The sequence below is a fragment of the Dendronephthya gigantea genome, unplaced genomic scaffold (assembly GCF_004324835.1).
Source record: "Dendronephthya gigantea isolate DGI-Jeju-01 unplaced genomic scaffold, DenGig_1.0 000064F, whole genome shotgun sequence".
In the NCBI taxonomy this organism is placed as follows: domain Eukaryota; kingdom Metazoa; phylum Cnidaria; class Anthozoa; order Malacalcyonacea; family Nephtheidae; genus Dendronephthya; species Dendronephthya gigantea.
This window is the reverse complement of record NW_021163074.1, coordinates 1,088,319-1,107,668: the sequence shown is the minus strand read 5'-3', so window position 1 is coordinate 1,107,668 and position 19,350 is coordinate 1,088,319. Positions and strand designations below refer to the sequence as shown.

Below are 19,350 nucleotides of genomic sequence, written 5' to 3'. Positions count from 1 at the left end.
TACGAGGTTGACGATTTGAAAACTCGATATGCGATTTCAACATTCAATTAACTCACCTGGTGACAAATTTGAACATTTTTATCGCAGCCGGAGTGCAAAATAGGAGTGCAATGATACAGTTGAAGGATTGAACTTTATTCGTGAATGCATGCATGTCTGAATCACATTTTGAATAATTACCTTGAGATACTTTGATGAATTGCTTGTTTTTCCCTGTTGGACAAGAATAGCTCTCTTTGACTTCACAATTGCCGAAATTGAGAAAAGAAATTAAAAAACAGACGAATAACAACATATTTTTTATTGCTAAATGGAGACAAGCTTTATATCAGTTGCGACTGGTAAGATCCAAGGCTGATTTGTACAACATCTGCGGACAGTAAACTGCGAAACTGGATGCTAATGAGCTCAATGTACCTGTACTACGAAACGAGATGCACCGCAAAGATAAAAAGCAATCTCCAAATATGGTAATATGTTTTGTTTTAAACTATCATAACCCGGCAACACAGTGAATTCAAGGCAGTGTTTAATTAAGGCCCTAGTTACACAATACCGCAGATTCGCGTAATCACAACAAGTTAGACAGTTAAAAATTCTAAGTTCCTTTGTGTGCTAAACTTTTTTGTGGCCCGATTTTTTCTTTCTGTTTCGCCTAAACACATGGCCACAAATCGAACATTTGATTTAAAAAGTTCCTGAAATGATCTTTTGAAACATGGTAAAATTAAAATTGAAACATGGAGAGAATTATTAGATATTCGTCAACCCCCCCCCTGAATTTGCTTTTGATTCTGAGAAGTGAAACCTTAAAGCTCCGTTCACACTAAAATGGGCACATTTTTCCCTGTCGTTGAGCCATTTTGATTCCGTATATATATCTTCGTTTTCATTTTAAAATCATGGGAAATTACCCGACTCCATATAAATTATTATACTGAGTTATTTATCACCATTATTACTGTCTTTCACACGGAGGATCTTAAGGTAATCGTAATGTATAAATATGTCCGCTCGTCAAAAGCGATATCAACCCCCAAAGAATCCTGTCTCCGATATTAAAATGAGCAAACATATTTCCAAATTGTGACCATTTTGTTGCTCGGGGTCGATTTTCACTAATGCCCTCACGTGTTGTGTATACACACGTCTTGCATCATCAACAGCATACACCTCCTCCCGTACTCCTGCATGCGTCCAATTGCTTAAATGACCCACCAGTTTCGACCCATATTATCCCACCAGGGTTAGCTGTTGTCACGCCAGTTCACGCCAGTTCATTTCGAGCATAGTTGCAGTAGGACTTCAAGCATGTGCACAAAAGGAAAGGAAGGAGGAACGTTAATGTTCCTGTTGAGGAAACGATTACTGACTCTTTTCAACACTTTCTCTAAAGTCTTCCATTTTTCAGAATGGGCATTGCTACCTGTTTTAAAGGAAACATCGCAAAACTGCATGTTATCATTAAACGAGCCTCACAAATAGCAAAACTGCCAAAACTGGAACATATATATATGGGAATAAAATGTAAACATTGACTGATGGCAAACATAAAAGCAAGTTCCTCTTTTTGTAAAATTTAGTAGTGGAAGCCTAAGACTAAGTAAGACCTGGTTAACATGCATGCTGGCATTTCAAATCTGATATTTCACTCTATCGAACTGGAATAATCGAAACACCAACATTAATTTAATGACATGTGTTGTTATTCTATACTATATGTAGCTAATCATTGAGTGAAGATGTTGCTTTTCACCGAGGGGAGTCTGGGAAGAGACGGCAATGGTAATGTGAAACTCTTAGGCCCGCCTTTCAGAAATCGAACTTTATATGTGCCGAAACGAATGAAAATGGCTTAAATTTTAGCTCATTAATATCAGTTTCGGCACATGAGAAGTTTAGCGTCTAAACCTGGCCTTACATACGATCAGAAAAAGATTTGAAAAGAAATCATACTTAAATTTAGCAGTTCATCTGTCGCAATTGAAAGTTTGAATTTTTTTTAATTAGGCTATCTAAACTGAACAGAAACCAGTGAACCAGGAATATTTGTACCGGTTCATATTCAAACAAGAATATGAATTAGAGAATACGAAAATTTTTTCTTAGTAAAGCTTGGCTTTCGAGTGATAAAACAAAAAATTTCAATTATAAGCAGCCCCAAAATATATAGTTATATTTAGGGATATAGTTATATACAATTATTTATGTACTTACAGTGCAAATTGTGAGATAATAGATTTTGTTCGTTAAATACTAATTGCTCACATTCGGTTCCAATACTATCGTGTGTTCATCAAAGTGAATATCTTTGATTACATCTGTCGCTCAAAAGAAGAAATAACTCAAAATTTATATGCATGCAGCCCAAGTTATACCCATCGATTAAAATTTGGCTCATTCAATTTGGAACACAAGTGGCCAATAGATGATTTTTTTACCCGTGGGCTACCTTATGGTGCATGCTGGAAATAAGTATTGAATATACTGCATGCAGCTTACTGTTTTCGAAAGTATCTTCTTTTTTGTGCAAAAATTTATCTTCACAGAGATTCTCTCTATGGCGTGTCCATCGTGTAGAATAACTTGTTGTGTATTCCGATTACACTTTTAGCACCAACGCTAACATGACTGAGCAAAAAGTTTCCAAATTTTGACCATTTTCGTCCATAGGGAAGGTCTTCACTTATACCTTCACGTGTATACAGTTGTCCGCCACCGTCCACAGCGTACACATCCCCTCGCACTCCGGTGTCCAGTTGTGTAAATGTCCCACCAGTGTCCACCCACGAAACCCCTCCAGGAACATCTGTGGTCACGCCAGTTCTGAAATATGCATGTCCGTTGCCTCTTACGATTGCCCAACAGCCAAATTTTCCACATGACACCCATATATAATATACACCGATAAGTGACCAAGTACCACTTTTTTGCTTATAATAGAGTTGATTATACACATTGACTCCCCAAAGTATACCTGTGTGTGCGTATAATAGGACTAGAATGAGATCATATTTTGATTTTTGAAAGAGATTGCGAAACATCGGCAGTCTAATAGCTTTGTTTATTCGTATTAACATTAAAAATAACATTGGGCTGTCATTGGCTTCTTAGGAGAAACGGAGGACAAAGTTGAAGTTCAACCGGTTTTCCAGAAACGAAAAAATACAATTCTCAAGGCAAATTCGAGAGGTAATTTCAATTCAAATTGGGTCACATTTAGGGTGCGTGTCGGCATTGAGATCTACGGCGTCAACCACGATGATCAAAGTTAGTAAATAAAAGTCGCGTCGCGTTGGCGGTATTTGTCGGCTTTATGACCTAAAACGTCATGCACGATGACAACCCCAGTTCAGCTATAGTATATATATATGAGTGAATATTGCAAGTCCCTTTCTCGCTATATGAGCCTTCAGCCTTAATAGGTCCATTCACACGATCTAATTTTGTTGGACCCAATTTCCCTATGATGGATGTTTTAACTTTTAAAGTCTGTAGACTCGCAATGTATATGGGCAGAAACTAACATAAGCTGGCGCAGTACTAGCTGTTTTATCAATAGCAGAGCATAAGCAGACTACGTTCCATACGTCAGAACGGTAAATTGGAACCAACAGAATTGGATTGCATGACCTTATAAGCCCGTTAACTGTATACCCCAAAAATGGTTTACTTCATGTTACCTGGACGGCCAGAAGTAACTTGACTAAGTAGACCGCTTGTGTCATGGTACCATTGTGTTCCTTTGGGTTCTGACGCCGTTATCCCGAGTCTTGCGACAATATGCTGGATTGAATTTGTCCCCCAAAATCCATTTTCTCCGACAGATACTTTTTGGAGTAATCCAAATACTTGTTCCCATTTACCATTTTGAAGATGGTAAATTTGATCAAAGCTGTTAGTACACCACGTCTCGGTAAAGGAAATATCAACAGTTTTTAAGTTATATCCATCACCTTTCTTCCAGGGAAGTAGGTCAAGATTGTAGGCTGTATAAGAAGAGAAAATGAATCTAGATAGCTTCACGCCTGCCTGCATGCACTTCCTAATGCAATTAGGCATGTTTCCTTACATGTAAAGGGGCCTTGATCAAAAGCTAGTCATGCCAGCTTTTCAACAAGGAAAAATGCTCGTGTGTACGGCCTTCAAGGAAAACTTGACAAGGAATAGACCTTTCTTATAATGACGTCAAACGCGGAAAGTCTGATGTTACACGAAATTTGATTGGCTACACAAAACTATCAAGCCAATCAAACTTCGTGTAACATCATACTTTCCGCGTTTGACGTCATTATGAAAAAGGCCTATTGCGCAGTAGGGAACAGCGCAACAATCTTCGAGCCAACGTCTCGTTCCCAGATCCAATCTTCAAATGGAGCGCACTAGTGAACTGGTCAAGAAAACCTGTCAAGGAAAACTTGCCCTTTACACTCGAGATTCAAAAAACTACCAAACCTTTGTGTCTTTATCAAAATTTCGCAAATTCTTCCCTAACTCATGCACATTAAGGTTTTCAAAAACGTACCCATATTTAGGTTCTCGCAATTGTTTCCTTCAGCCCACGGTGGACATTCACATACATCGTGCTCTTCAGAACATATCACAGTTTTTCCACCTCTCTGGCAGTTAGTCGTCGTCTAAACAACAACAAAGACTCTGAAAGAGTTGATCTCAAATTGGCATCGGCTCAGGTGCAATACTTTGCAACACAACAGTTAATGCAGCACAACACATGCATGCAGCCTTCCGAGGACCGAGGTTGTTAGCTAAGTCCCAATACGATCGGGGTATGTGACGGAAATTATAACCAAAATAATTACAGAACGTGTTTTGGACGTTGTTATTCCCAAGTCCCAAACGTTAACTTTAAAAGCGTTAATTCAAAGGCGAATTTATTAGTTCATTAATACTATATTATATAATTTACTCATGTTTTTAATTCATGTTTTCACAAAGCAGTTCTGAAAATTGCGATTGGCTAGACAATAGTATAAGCGGTAAATTTAGCTATCTTTAGCGGTGCACAAGTAAACAGGAGGAGCCACAAGTAAACAGTAAACGATGCACTGCATTTAACTGATCACAACTTGCCTGATCGTAGCGTGGATATTTCACTGTGATTTTGAACGTCTCGCTATCTTCGGTGCTAGACCCTCCATTTGGATCTGTGCTCAATAAACAGTTCTCAATCGTCTTTTGTTTCAAGAAAACAAACGACCAACATAAAATATTGTGAGAACAGTCGAAAGAACATGATATTCGCGAGGTCACTGTAGTTTTTTCGAAAGGATTCACTTCTGCCAAGCCATCTGAAACGATATGAATGATAAATTATGGTTTTACGCAATTGCAAATTACGCTGAGGTGGCAGTGTGTGAGCTGGGCTGGCAGTAATGTTCCTTGCGGGGGAAAAAGATTTGGCAAATCGGAGCGTAGGTAAAAGACCCTGGGTACGAGGTTGACGATTTGAAAACCTCGATATGCGATTTCAACATTCAATTAACTCACCTGGTGACAAATTTGAACATTTTTATCGCAGCCGGAGTGCAAAATAGGAGTGCAATGATACAGTTGAAGGATTGAACTTTATTCGTGAATGCATGCATGTCTGAATCACATTTTGAATAATTACCTTGAGATACTTTGATGAATTGCTTGTTTTTCCCTGTTGGACAAGAATAGCTCTCTTTGACTTCACAATTGCCGAAATTGAGAAAAGAAATTAAAAAACAGACGAATAACAACATATTTTTTATTGCTAAATGGAGACAAGCTTTATATCAGTTGCGACTGGTAAGATCCAAGGCTGATTTGTACAACATCTGCGGACAGTAAACTGCGAAACTGGATGCTAATGAGCTCAATGTACCTGTACTACGAAACGAGATGCACCGCAAAGATAAAAAGCAATCTCCAAATATGGTAATATGTTTTGTTTTAAACTATCATAACCCGGCAACACAGTGAATTCAAGGCCAGGTTTTAATTAAGGCCCTAGTTACACAGTACCGCAGATTCGCGTAATCACAACAAGTTAGACAGTTAAAAATTCTAAGTTCCTTTGTGTGCTAAACTTTTTTGTGGCCCGATTTTTTCTTTCTGTTTCGCCTAAACACATGGCCACAAATCGAACATTTGATTTAAAAAGTTCCTGAAATGATCTTTTGAAACATGGTAAAATTAAAATTGAAACATGGAGAGAATTATTAGATATTCGTCAACCCCCCCCCCTGAATTTGCTTTTGATTCTGAGAAGTGAAACCTTAAAGCTCCGTTCACACTAAAATGGGCACATTTTTCCCTGTCGTTGAGCCATTTTGATTCCGTATATATATCTTCGTTTTCATTTTAAAATCATGGGAAATTACCCGACTCCATATAAATTATTATACTGAGTTATTTATCACCATTATTACTGTCCTTCACAGATTTGAGGAAACGATTACTGACTCTTTTAACACTTTCTCTAAAGTCTTCCATTTTTCAGAATGGGCATTGCTACCTGTTTTAAAGGAAACATCGCAAAACTGCATGTTATCATTAAACGAGCCTCACAAATAGCAAAACTGCCAAAACTGGAACATATATATATGGGAATAAAATGTAAACATTGACGGCTGATGGCAAACATAAAAGCAAGTTCCTCTTTTTGTAAAATTTAGTAATGAAAGCCTAAGACTAAGTAAGACCTGGTTAACATGCATGCTGGCATTTCAAATCTGATATTTCACTCTATCGAACTGGAATAATCGAAATACCAACATTAATTTAATGACATGTGTTGTTATTCTATACTATATGTAGCTAATCATTGAGTGAAGATGTTGCTTTTCACCGAGGGGAGTCTGGGAAGAGACGGCAATGGTAATGTGAAACTCTTAGGCCCGCCTTTCAGAAATCGAACTTTATATGTGCCGAAACGAATGAAAATGGCTTAAATTTTAGCTCATTAATATCAGTTTCGGCACATGAGAAGTTCAGCGTCTAAACCTGGCCTTACATACGATCAGAAAAAGATTTGAAAAGAAATCATACTTAAATTTAGCAGTTCATCTGTCGCAATTGAAAGTTTGAATTTTTTTAAATGAGGCTATCTAAAACAGACAACCAGTGAACCAGGGATATTTGTACCGGTTCATATTCAAACAAGAATATGAATTAGAGGATAAGAAAATTTTTTCTTAGTAAAGCTTGGCTTTCGAGTGATAAAACAGAAAATTTCAATTATAACCAGCCCCAAAATATATTATGTATTGAATCATCAACGTCTAATAACGGTTTGGGATAATTTCATGCACTTGCAACTCATCTGATTTAACAATGATTATTTAACGGATAAAATAAATATATTACGTCGACCGATTTCAAAAGAAGACTGCTATTAATATTAATAACTGTAACTTGCTTAACATCCACCAAAAAATTGACAAACGTGAATTTTAGTCGCAGGAATTGTTTTGACATTTTAGTTCTGCATGCGAGTGCTTTGTTATTTAAAGAATAAAGTCAATCTTCTTCGTCATCGGCCACCGAAAATACATGCATCGCGTACTGTCGGCGACATATGAAAATAAGGTTTTAGCACCAGTTCGTTACCAGTAATCATAAGGAGTACAAAAGATATGTTAATGTATATTCAAAGAACTCCAGAAATTCCGTCATTCAGACAAGATTGTCAGTCTTGGCGGTGTTTTCCTGGCACCAACATGGCGGAATTATTAAATTTTTCGCTAGTGATTATACTTTTCTCCGTCGCTTTTGTCTACTCTTTGCCAATCAGTGAGAAGAGTAGTTCCGATAGTTGCAACCAAACATCTAATGGAACCGATGCAACAAGGGAAAACGACACCGTTGGCGAACAAATTTCGTTTTCGGAGAATTCCAACAGAGACGATCTGTCTCCAGTCCAACATGAAAAACAACACACAACGCACACAAGACAACCAAAACCAGCCAGTTCGAAACCACAACGTATTTTGAAAAGAAGGAAGAGGAAGAAGCAATTACTTAAGAGCAAACGGAATCCACTTAGATCAATGGCGAGAAGACGCAGGAAAGAGAGAATGGAAAAACTGAAACCGCAAAGAAACACAAAACACTGGCTTATTATTAGGATACAAAAATTCAGAACAATGGCAAAGAAACGCGGCGTTAGGTTAAGAAGGAACAGGTTGGAAGCACAAAGAAAGATACGACAGTGGCTAATTCGTGAGATACAAAGAGTTAAATCAAGAGCAAAGCGACGCCTGAAAGAAAAACTCAACGGACTGAAAACTCAGAAAGAGATAAGGCAATGGCTTTTTTGTAAAATACAAGGAGTCAAAGCATTAGCAAGGAAACGCGTGAATGAAGGATTGCGAAGGACCAAACACGAAAAACCGAAAAGGAAAGGTCATCGTCTTATTGCTGTGGCAGGGCGGCGCAAGAAAAAGAGAATTATTAGGCTGAAAAATCGTAGAATGAGATGGAAAAGGCTCGTAATTGGTACAATACGACGACTTAAAGCAATAGTAAGGCAATGTACTGAGATAGAGAAAATGAAGATGAAAAACCAAGGGGGGAAATGGAATAGGCTCATTCACACGTTACGACGACTGAAAGCAATAGTAAGGCAATGCAAAAAGAAGCAAACGAACAGGCTGAAAAAACGAAAACCGAGAAGCAAGTGGCTTGAACTAGCGGATAGAAAAAAGAAGCCGAAAGGCGAAGCAAAAGTGAGGCGATGAGAGAAAGAGAAGAAAGGGAGTTGGAGTAAAAATGACACTGACTGCAAAACCTACGCAGATAGTTTAGTATTTTAGCAAAAGAAAATTACGATTCAACATTCTCAAAATTAAGGAAAACAATTATGAAGGCCTTCTCAATGGAAGCTCGATGTTTTTGACAAAATATTAGAGAACGCGAGTGTTAAACAATTTTATTAATTTGGTTAATTAATGGGTTTATTCCGAGCAACAAAAATCACTTTAAGGAAACAGGGACATTTTATAGGGACAACCTAAGTTATATATATAGAGTTCTGGTTATCCTATATAGGCAAAGTACATAAATTTTTTTAACATAATTTGTATATAATATAGTTATCGTTTTTGTTCAAGTCAACCATTTTCATCATTGGGTGTGTCTGTTTTCATTGGGCGTGTCCGTGGGACATAATTTTACATTAATACAATATCAATAGTGAACAATTCAATATATAAATTCAATATAACTTTGCATAGTGTGTGTAATTGATATGAATTATTCCTATGCAGTTGGATTGTAGCGAATTAGAGGAGAATAGAGATATAAAAGAAATCATATGCACTGAACGCATCGTTTAATTTCAACATCTGGATCATGTGAACAGTCTATATTTTATATATTACCGCGATTCATGTGAACAGCCAGGTAATTTATATACATAAGCCAGAATGAAATTTTCTCGTAAATTATGTTTATGTTTATATCTCTGTCTTATTATAGATCTTGCAGTTGTTTAATTAGAAAGTTAGACAATCCAACCAAGAATATAGCAACCAGTTCAACACCAGTTCATTACGAATATGAAACATAAAAAATATTCTTGCTGTAATTAAAAGCTTAGCTTTAAATTGTTGCGGCGATGAGTTATTTTAACATTGATGTAAACTTCGACAGATTGCAATTTTTGGGGCCTTTTCTTCGTAATCAAAGCCTGTAGTCAAACCTGGTCAATATGCACTATCCACAGGGGAAAACGGCAACGGGACCTGGAGAGATAGGAAGAGGCCCAGACGTAAGATAGAAGGTATATAGGCAGTACCTTTCTTCTTCACCGCATTCAACCCTCGCATCACATTTTCGACCAAGGTACAATTTGCATTTAAAGTTTAAAGTTGCAGTTACATTACAGCTATAAAACAAAAATCTCGTAACTTATAATTTTTACCACGCAGACCTATAAGACATTTTACGGTTATATTAGTCTTGGCCATGGGCGTGGTGAGTAATTTTAGAGCAACATTACAGCATTTTCGCAACCCTATCTGTGAATAAATATTTTACACCAGGTAAATATTTTGCAAAACAAAATAATATACCATTAATCAAGTCATTAATCATCACTTTATTCATTCCTCTAAGTAAAGTTGTTTGTGAATCTACAAATACAATAGCAGTTGTATGCAAATGTTAGTGGTAGTTACGAACTTAATGTTAATATACAAATATAGATACTTATATCGCAATTTGAACTACAGTATTACAAGGCTAACAATGCCATTGGGAGAAAGTCCATGGCAGGGTTATCATAAATTTGATTAAAATCAATACTTCTGAAATATTCTTAATGGAGAAAAAATGTAAGAATTCATTCTTTTGCATGGGACACTTTAGAAGTCGAAGATCACGAATCATAAATCCTTTAGTTGTGACTTGCCTAGCAATTAAAATTCTAAATTTTTATACTAGCACATTTACGACAATCATATGATTTCATTAATTCTACAAATCAAAACCTTTCGCATACTCATTATATCATGATATAGCCATTGTAAAGCAACGCGTTCAACTTTGAATTTGTCTAGCAACGACAGCGACTTTACAAAGCACTATGTATGTTTCAAGGCCAACACACTACAAATAGGAATTGTCAATACAGCGCAAAAATTTTGAATATTTTTAGCAAGCGTATTTTTTATGAATGTGATTTTTATAAAATATTTAATCAGAATATTTTTTTGCTTATAAAACTGAAAAATTGCGCTGCATTGATAATTTGCGTATGCTGTGTGCCGGCCTAAAAGTAAAAAAGTCGATTGCCACTGTTGCGATTCTTGACGTATCGAGAAAGATCCCTAGTAATCACACTGCCATCCATTTCTATTTTTTCTTCAAATTTAAACAAAATTTTCTAACTTTTTGATTTTGAGTGATTCATCAACCATTGCAAAGTTATATCTGCAAAATAAAAGGGACATACGACATAAAATAGGGCCCTAGAATTCTATTTGGAAAATATACTTGTGGTAGTACCAAACCAGGAAGGAATGCGTGAGCAACTTTTAAATTTCATAAAAGTAACATACCTTCTTCTGAAGAAATTGTGAAATTTGTAGCAGTTATAGTACATTATTTACAACCCCCAAAATAACATAATTTACTTACCTATATTTTGTTTCTCCTTACATGATATGGAATAGCAACAAATCTCCCGATCTTGAACTGATGAAAGATTTCTGGAAGATATGCAAATCAACCTATTATCTGAGTATATATCAGGAAGCAATTTTAGTACCTCACTGTGTAACCCCAGTAAATTGGCAGGGCACAATGACTAGGAATGCACCTGAATGCATCATGACATCTTACTGGTCAATCATTTTAGTCAATGGCAACTGCATCTTTTGCTAATATAGGGTTTAAATTCAATATTCTGTTCACTAAATATGCAACTATTCAATACTAAAAATCTAGAGATGCAATTGGGAACACGTAACTTAAAATCATAAGATAATAAATTAATACTAAAGAAACAAAGATGTTCCTGTTTATACATTATACTGTAAGACAATCACTGAGAATTCAATATTTTGTTATACTTAACCTTTTAGACAAAGTAAATCAATACTTACAACTTTTCTATTAGATCTTTCTCATCTATTGCATTAGATAAATCACGTTTGTTGCCTAGCACAAGTACCTAGGGAATAAGTCAGAAGAAAGAAATGTCAGAAGTCAAAGTTTTCAGAAAATTTAGGAAAGATGACTTTCACTGAAACTAATTTGTGGCCCAAGCATCTTTGCAAACTACTTTGTAAACTAACATTGCTAGATCTTTGACAAAAAGAAAATCATAATTAGGAAAAATGGTTGAAATTTAAATGTCTCAATATGGAAATTATGACTTTCAATGTATTTGGCAATTTGGCCATCTTTTCCTACATGACAAAAATTTGTAGAACAAAACTTTGAAATAGGCTGTTTGATATCCTGATTATAGACATTTAGGTAACTAGAAGTTTAGGAAAATGTTTGTATAATCTACACTATTTGTAAGAAAGAGGATTTTACAGGAATTCCAGAAAGCTGTGGTTTATCCAGTAAATTATGAAGTTCATTTTTTGCTGCAGCAAATTTGTCATGGTCAGCAGCATCTACCATGTATCTACAAACAGAATTATTAACATAAGTTAATTAAACATATCACACAGAGTAAAATCCTAGCTCCAGGTAGTGTGTGAGGAAACCTGAAATAATTTTTAGCCTATTAGCCAGTCATCATCTTTGAATTCTAAGTAAAAAAATTGAGATAGGGCTGAAGTCAAGCATTAATTATCCTTTAACTTACACAATACAGTTGACACCTCGACAATATCGCTCCCACATACTTCTGAAACGTGGTTGCCCACCAATATCCCACACCTAAAAAATATTTTGGTATGATATTTAGGTGCACAAAAATTCATATGGGCCCTGAAAATAATAAAATCGTGAAATAGTGATGAAATAGTCAGGAATGAAATCAAACACTTCATAGCTAGCTAAAACCAAACTGGAATGCATCTAGGCGACTATATCAAGTGTCACATTTGCCACAATCTGGACCTCTTTTATTGCAAGGTTTGTCATTAGGGATTATAAGGACAAGAGATGACATTGGATTATTCCTTGGACCTATTTCATGAGGTATTTCAACCTTCTTAACAATATAATAGCTATGCTAACACTCTCCAGTCAAGTTGTCAACTTCTAATTTATAAAACAATTCAGATGTTGGGTGGTGACACACACAGCACCAGCAAACATTTTACCTATTAAACGGCAATAGTGAAAACACAACTAATTCGAGTTAAATATCAACAGGCCTTAGTATCTTCCAATAATATATTTTTATTAACCGTATATATACTACCTTTATTGTTACGTTGCCTTTAGATATTTTTCTCATATTAAAACCAACGGTCGGTATCATGTCCTCGTTGTACTGCCCTGACTGCAAAAGAGCAACAGAAACAATAAACAACTTGCAATTTAATAATATGTTGAAACTAGAATATTCCAAAAGAAAAACCAAAACATTTGAGAACATTCATACAGCAATAACGTTCACAAAAGTCGTCTTTCCAGAGTACTGGAGACCGACTAATGTCAGCTCCATCTCTTCTTTCCAAAACAGACTGCGAAACCAGTCCAAAATGCGCTGAAAAAAGGACATCATCTTGACAAAACTTTGTATGAAATCGATAATTCGTGCAAGACAAGAGATATATTGAAAATCATGTGATCTTTGAATTCGAGCCTGCAAGGATAGATGGTTATTACAATACTTCATGTCAGATAAAGATTTTGTACCATGTATTACCGTCGTTTTCACCTTCCGGTGACGGTGAACAGTCGCACAAGATGTTTATGACTTGTACATTGGTTTTTCATATTTTACAAATTAGAAAATACCTTTACAGACAATTCTACATATGCTATTAAAGAAGGATATATTTTAAAGAAGTGCTGCAACAGCTGCATATAAAATCTTATCGTAAGTACTTTTAGTTAAAACAACTACATAATTTTGAAGTGGCATTACTGAATCTATAAAAGCTACAAAGTCTTTAAACTATCTGATGAATAAAATATATACAATTCCATCAGTTTGCAAGAGTAGAGTTATTTTCTGACTCATGATGCAATGTGTGTAAAAAAACATAAAATGTCTACAATTCAAAGGTCTAGTTAAAATGTGGACAATTCATGCACTAAGCCTCTTTCAAAGAGCTTTGGTCGCTCATATCAGGGGTTGCTCACAATCTCTGCTGTGTGAAAGTTATGCCTCTTCCCTTATAGATCATAAACACCTTTTGTGTTTGCCAATGCATGTTTAAGTACTTGATCCAAATGCATGTTTTTTATGTTAGCTACCTCCTTAGCAATAAAAGGTATCATTCCAGGATGACTCAGTCTTGTATCTCTTCCAAAACAGCTTGGCACCAGATAAGGTGCATCAGTTTCAAGGATCATCCTCTCAATAGGTGCATTGTAAACAACACTATGAACTTGTGATGCCTTTGGAAAAGTGACCACACCACTGATCCCCAGGTATAGATTAGGGAAATAGTTGAGAAACTTTGATGCAATCTCATAGCTACCAGTATAGCAATGCAAATGAATCTTCCAATTGTTTGGTAAATTTGATGAAAGTATGTCAAAAACATCATTCTCAGCTTCACGACAATGTATAACAAGTGGCTTCTTCCAAACTTCGGCAAGCCTAACCTGTCTTAGAAACACTGCCTTCTGCACTTCAACCTCAGACTGAATTCGGACAGAATAATCAAGTCCAATTTCGCCCAAAGCAACTGCTTTTGGATGCTGTAATCTCTCACAAAGCTTGTATTCCAAATGATCATTGTAATACTTAGCATTGTGTGGATGAAAGCCAAATGCAGCCCAAACCTGATCGTGAGCTAACAAATCATCACAAATCCCAAGACATGAAAACGAGGCTGGATCACAAAAACTTGTAATGCATCCACTAAAATTTTCTGGAAAATTGAACTTGTGCTTAAAGCTATCAAATCCTTCACGATGTCGATTCTTATCGAACACGTAGTTCAAATGACAGTGAGAATCAATGTATTTCACAGCAGATTCAGGTACATGGACTTCATTTGCATTGAAACATGAATATAAACCGTTCACTGTTGAGAAACTCGTTGACATAGCCATTGACGAAGTTGTCGCCAAATTGCCGGATGGTGCGGAACATTCCTCTTTACACTCTTTGGCAATATGCCCATGTCGTCCACAGTTAAAACACTTGATTTTTGCAAGTTTTTTAGCTTTAATTTCCGGACACTCTTTCTTTATATGCCCTTCTTTACCACAAGAAAAACACTTTATACCATCCATATTGTAACCACCTGAATTCAGTGTTTCCACTTAATTTGAAAACCTTATCCCGGGATATTGTTTTCTTAATTTCTTTTCAAAACTGCTCAGTCTCCTACGCTGCTCCCTCATTTTAAAAAACCTATCCGTTCATTACCCTGTCTTTTTTATCTAAATAACTGGGGAGAGGGAGAAAATCCTCCCTGCTCGCTTCTTCTCCCTTCCTAGTGATAGCTTTTGGTCTCCCGCAATGATGCTCAACGGAAAGTAATGTTACTATACTGAACAAACCTCGCTCCGCCAAAATGGATTTTTCAGTGTTCGCCAAAATGCGGGAAATAGAAATAAAATCATATATATAGAGAGAGAGAGAGACAGACATTTTCTAGGCCCTCTTTTCTATGTCCCACGGACACTCCAAACGTTTAAACCCCTTGCAACAGTCCCAAGTCTTTACATTACCAATTTGCACGCTTATTCCTATATTAATGATTTTCTAAAACACACCCTGCCGTTCAACATATCTATATTATATTGTACTAATGATAAACTGAGAACTCCCATGGAATGACAGAGGATACCTCGGGTATAGGAGCATTCTATAGTGAACTGGCATATTTAAGTTCATTTGTTTGCCGAATGGCAATCCAATTATGTAATGGTTAAAAGTAATGATAAAAAAGTAATGATATAGTAATAATAAAACCTTCGTTAATTTTTTCTTTGATTTTCGGAAATCACAAGAAAGCTGGATTTGATACTCAATCAATCAGCCTTCAATGTCACCAATACTTATTTTCAAAAAACATTTCGTTTTTCAAATTTGGTAAACCAAACTAAGTAAAAGGTCATTATCAAGCTAGATTAACGCTGTGACGCAAAGTCAACTATCAGCCTCACTCCGGATAGCCATGCAATTTCGGTCTTTTCTTCCTGCTTATTTTTTTTCATTTCTATAAATGTAATGCTTTGCAACCTACTTTATAATGATAGCATTCAGCATTGTAAGTTTTTTTATTAAGCAAGTACTGAGCAAAAAAAACATGCCTTTCTGAATGAGACTCCGCAATCATAACATGCCGCAATTTATACAAACACACTCTAGTATATACTAGTATATAGCCACTCTATGGTATTTGACTGTCAGTGACTATCAGTGAGTGTTTGTCACACGTCGTATTAGGATGATATATGGTCATGATTCAAAACAATCCGCTTGATAAAGTAAACGTCATCTGAACTAAAGATATGGTTTTGACGCTAATTTTTATGCAAACAGTCGCTCACGAAAGCAACCGACGAAAATAGACAATGCACGCTAACAGCAACACTGAAGGGTCAACTGAAGACGTAAACATGATATCTTGCATTATATTATAGTTTAAAGTTCACATCTAAGTCTAAGAGCAGATTGCATGCATACGAAACCATGAGGAAACGGAGTAGATAAGCTTATAGCAGACACTTGATAGCAGTGTGCATATATTAATACTTGTTAATGTAACTGCAGTTGTCATCGTTGTTCACTGTCTAGTAGAGATATATTACTATGATTTATTTATATAAATCTAAAATAATAAATTGCGAAAGGTGCTTTAGAAAGCATTACACAATCGTTCAGTATAATACGTATAGCTAGCCTACTATGAGACTTCTTCTCGTTGGTGTTTATTCGACGCCTTAATCACATTCCCACAGCCAGTGCATTGGATTTGGACCATCGGACTCTTGAGTGAGTACTGCAGTAATCATGACTGTCAGTTGGCAATCAGTGCTAAAAACTGAAACAAATTCCGAAGAATAAAGCCATCTTGAAATTCAAGATATGATTATGAATAAAACTAGAAAGAAGAATATATGCGTGAGTGTAAATTTCAAATCAATTCATTCTGTCTGATGAATGATGACCTCGAAATTTACACTCATTCGTATATTCGCCTTTCATAATTGTTTTATTCATATCTTGAGTTTCAAGATGGCTTTATTCTTCGGAATTTGTTTCCCTTTATATTATCCGAAATTATCGACCGGGCATGGTAGTTGGAAATATGGAACATAGCCAGGCATATAATAGTAAATTTCTTATCATTTACATGTCTCCTGACTACGCCTCTACCGTAGGATTACTTATTGAATAGTGAATAGAAACCACATATTCTGACTGAAGGAAAGCAATTATCGTTCGACTTCTAATACTTGTAATTGCGTCCTATCACATGTAGCTAGCTGTCATCATGCGGCCATTAATTAAACGACAATGACACATGCAATGAATTGCGTTCTTCAAAATGTTTCTACACATTACTGACATTATTTTTTTATTCATAAAATAAGTCAAATAAATATATTGTATCCATCTCCAATTTTCTTCTTTCATTCCCACTTTCTTCTCCATATCTCGTCTATTGTTCTTTTCGGTTAAATCGTTACATCAATGACATCATAGTCAGTTGATAAATCATTAATAGAAGAGAAAGAACTACGAGGTTCTCCGAATCCCGGCAACATTCATTTTACTTTGCCTTTCTATATTCACTAACCATTAATAACAAATGAATTCAAAAAAACGCATAGAATTGTTCTGTTCTGCTCCATCCTGTAACAATCTTCATTCATCTATTTTGGTCTTGTTGAGTCCCAATATACTTCAACATGATATGATCAAAATTATTATCGACAACATGAATTAATTCTTCCGATGAGACGTTTATATATTCATATTTTAAATTAGAGGTGCATGTATAAGCGGCTAAAACCTTCAGAAGTTTTGGCGTCGCAGTGGGCGGGTGTGTACACAGATCATTCTTATAATGTGTAATTGATCTGGTTTTCTGTTGGCAAGACCAATGAAAAATACGTTTCTAGATAAAACTCTACATAACTTACATTTATAAATAACTAATGTAAAACAAACGGAAAAAAAAGCATGCAATGTGCCATATTAAATTATAATCTATATGGACTGCAAGATAATTGAAGGGTAATCAGAATCCGATCTTTAATTTTAGATACAATTATTTGCTGAACATGGCAGATGCCCGCAGTTCAGTTGAGAAGGCGAAAACAAAGGGATTAATAGTGTCATTCCGCAAATAAATTTATGATGCGGGATAATCCGTGCATAGCATTAAGGATGGCAAATCATGGTGTGCACAACATTTCCAATGCTTCCCAAGAAAATTCAGTGATCAATGATCGTTATACTGAAGGGTATATTTTGTTGTTAAGCTTGTTAGCAGCATTGATATTTCTTGTCAATTTGATGGTGATTATTCTCTATGTCACCCACGACAGTCTTCGTACAAAAACAAACACGATCCTCGCAAGTTTAGCATGGTCGGACATGTTAAATGGATTAGTCGTCATTCCACTTCAGATCCTAGTCAATATACACGTCCAGGAACAATCTTTACGCTTGACATCCATGGTAATGTACCGTTTCATCGCCGTGTCGACAATGTTGCACATCCTCGCGGTGACATTGGAACGCCACATCTGCATCCTGTCCCCATTACGATACCACAGTTTGGTTACAAAAACGCGCATTATCAAAACTCTTGTCTTTGTGTGGTTCGTATCAACTTGTAACTCGGTCATCTCTTTGTCTTGGGCAGGTTTGGTAGACGACTATAATCATTTGAAACAACCACCAGGATTACACAATTCAAAGCTGCTTCGCTTCGAATTCGCGTACACATTATTTACGGTCACTCTGTTCTTTCTAATTCCGCTTGTCATCATGACGTACAGTTTTAAAAGGATTTTGCGTGAAATATCGAGACACAACAGGCGAGATTCAGAATTAATGGAAATGGTGGATTCTTCATTAAGGACTTGTGATACCAGCGACAATGACAGTAAAGAGACGGCAGAAAACCGAACAAACCAGGTGTACAAGTTAGAACGCAAACCTGTGTTGATTTTTCTTACCATGTTCTTAGTCTTCACCATCACCTGGTCGTCCTGGTATGCCCAGATCCTAATTCTCTCGGTCTCTCCAAAACACTACAAACCCGTTGGCGGTCGTTGGCCGGCGTTCGCTCGCTCCTCCACGTCTGTAATAAACCCTTTGCTTTATTCTCTCATAAAGAAGGATTTTAGAGAGGCACTTAAGAGTTGGTTCGTGCAAATGAAAAATTGCGTCCTCTCTTGGAAGACAACGAAAGAGGAACAAGATTTAACAACCACTGAAGGCAGAATGGGGTCAATATGCGTATGATCTGAGAAAAACTCAAGGATATGTTAAAAGAAATTAATAAAGCAGGTTTAATCTCACGGACGACCTTGATTTCAAATTAAGATACGCAGTCAGAATATCACAGATTGTATAAACAATATAAAACGCCACGATTCATGAATCTTTTTTTAAATATCCCCGTTAGAGTTTCAAATCTGTTATACCGAGTATTAACGCTTAGGTTTCTTTGCCACTTGCTGAGTGGAAAACGCAGGCGGAGACCCAACTCTGGGGAGAACTGGAAAAGGGTCTGGCTTTGTCACGTT

At 36.3% G+C, this 19,350-nt stretch overlaps 4 protein-coding genes across 8 annotated transcripts; 1 reads left to right on the top strand and 3 right to left on the bottom strand.

Moving 5' to 3' along the window:
- Positions 1 to 1,313: 1,313 nt before the first annotated feature.
- LOC114530560 lies at positions 1,314 to 5,834 on the bottom strand. Of its 3 annotated transcripts, none has more exons than XR_003687770.1 (6): positions 5,633 to 5,834; positions 5,092 to 5,309; positions 4,526 to 4,637; positions 3,684 to 3,989; positions 2,503 to 2,977; positions 1,314 to 1,426 (listed from the first exon to the last, which is right to left on the bottom strand). XR_003687770.1 is itself a non-coding variant. In XM_028552128.1 (5 exons), the coding sequence occupies exons 1-5, from the start codon at positions 5,745 to 5,747 to the stop codon at positions 2,559 to 2,561; spliced, it is 1,170 nt and encodes a 389-aa protein (XP_028407929.1). In that variant the 5' UTR covers positions 5,748 to 5,834; the 3' UTR covers positions 2,188 to 2,558. The 3 variants fall into 3 exon arrangements, 1 of the variants encoding a protein (XP_028407929.1); XR_003687769.1 differs by having other exon boundaries at positions 1,331 to 1,426; positions 2,218 to 2,977; XM_028552128.1 differs by lacking the exon at positions 1,314 to 1,426 and having other exon boundaries at positions 2,188 to 2,977.
- A 4,227-nt stretch (positions 5,835 to 10,061) lies between these two features.
- Positions 10,062 to 13,242, bottom strand: LOC114530519 (ADP-ribosylation factor-like protein 8B). The gene is made up of 7 exons (XM_028552081.1): positions 13,058 to 13,242; positions 12,875 to 12,955; positions 12,311 to 12,384; positions 12,034 to 12,127; positions 11,595 to 11,662; positions 11,128 to 11,198; positions 10,062 to 10,920 (listed from the first exon to the last, which is right to left on the bottom strand). Exons 1-7 carry the CDS (start codon positions 13,178 to 13,180, stop codon positions 10,874 to 10,876), a joined length of 558 nt encoding a protein of 185 aa, XP_028407882.1. The 5' UTR covers positions 13,181 to 13,242; the 3' UTR covers positions 10,062 to 10,873.
- On the top strand, positions 12,568 to 19,329 carry LOC114530517 (octopamine receptor beta-1R-like). 3 transcript variants are annotated; one of them, XM_028552077.1, is made up of 2 exons: positions 12,568 to 12,648; positions 17,856 to 19,329. In XM_028552077.1, the coding sequence occupies exon 2, from the start codon at positions 17,948 to 17,950 to the stop codon at positions 19,064 to 19,066; it is 1,119 nt and encodes a 372-aa protein (XP_028407878.1). In that variant the 5' UTR covers positions 12,568 to 12,648; positions 17,856 to 17,947; the 3' UTR covers positions 19,067 to 19,329. The 3 variants fall into 3 exon arrangements, with proteins under 3 accessions (XP_028407878.1, XP_028407880.1, XP_028407879.1); XM_028552079.1 differs by lacking the exon at positions 12,568 to 12,648 and adding an exon at positions 13,454 to 13,498; XM_028552078.1 differs by lacking the exon at positions 12,568 to 12,648 and adding an exon at positions 16,525 to 16,579.
- Positions 13,318 to 14,868, bottom strand: LOC114530518 (putative deoxyribonuclease TATDN2). Its single transcript, XM_028552080.1, has one exon. It carries the CDS (start codon positions 14,866 to 14,868, stop codon positions 13,798 to 13,800), a length of 1,071 nt encoding a protein of 356 aa, XP_028407881.1. The 3' UTR covers positions 13,318 to 13,797.
- Positions 19,330 to 19,350: the final 21 nt, after the last annotated feature.

What these genes read in the sequence shown, in the direction of transcription:
- LOC114530519 (XM_028552081.1), bottom strand. Translation starts at nt 13,180, where the DNA reads ATGATGTCCTTTTTTCAGCGCATTTTGGACTGGTTTCGCAGTCTGTTT. An exon ending in CTTTTGTGAACGTTATTGCT is followed by an intron (nt 12,956 to 13,057) that starts GTATGAATGTTC and finishes GCTCTTTTGCAG; the next exon opens with TCAGGGCAGTACAACGAGGA. An exon ending in TAAGGAGAAACAAAATATAG is followed by an intron (nt 10,921 to 11,127) that starts GTAAGTAAATTA and finishes TTTATTTTGCAG; the next exon opens with ATATAACTTTGCAATGGTTG.
- LOC114530518 (XM_028552080.1), bottom strand. Translation starts at nt 14,868, where the DNA reads ATGGATGGTATAAAGTGTTTTTCTTGTGGTAAAGAAGGGCATATAAAG.
- LOC114530517 (XM_028552077.1), top strand. Translation starts at nt 17,948, where the DNA reads ATGATGCGGGATAATCCGTGCATAGCATTAAGGATGGCAAATCATGGT.
- LOC114530560 (XM_028552128.1), bottom strand. Translation starts at nt 5,747, where the DNA reads ATGTTGTTATTCGTCTGTTTTTTAATTTCTTTTCTCAATTTCGGCAAT. An exon ending in ATTCATCAAAGTATCTCAAG is followed by an intron (nt 5,310 to 5,632) that starts GTAATTATTCAA and finishes ATATCGTTTCAG; the next exon opens with ATGGCTTGGCAGAAGTGAAT. An exon ending in AATATCCACGCTACGATCAG is followed by an intron (nt 4,638 to 5,091) that starts GCAAGTTGTGAT and finishes GTTGTTGTTTAG; the next exon opens with ACGACGACTAACTGCCAGAG.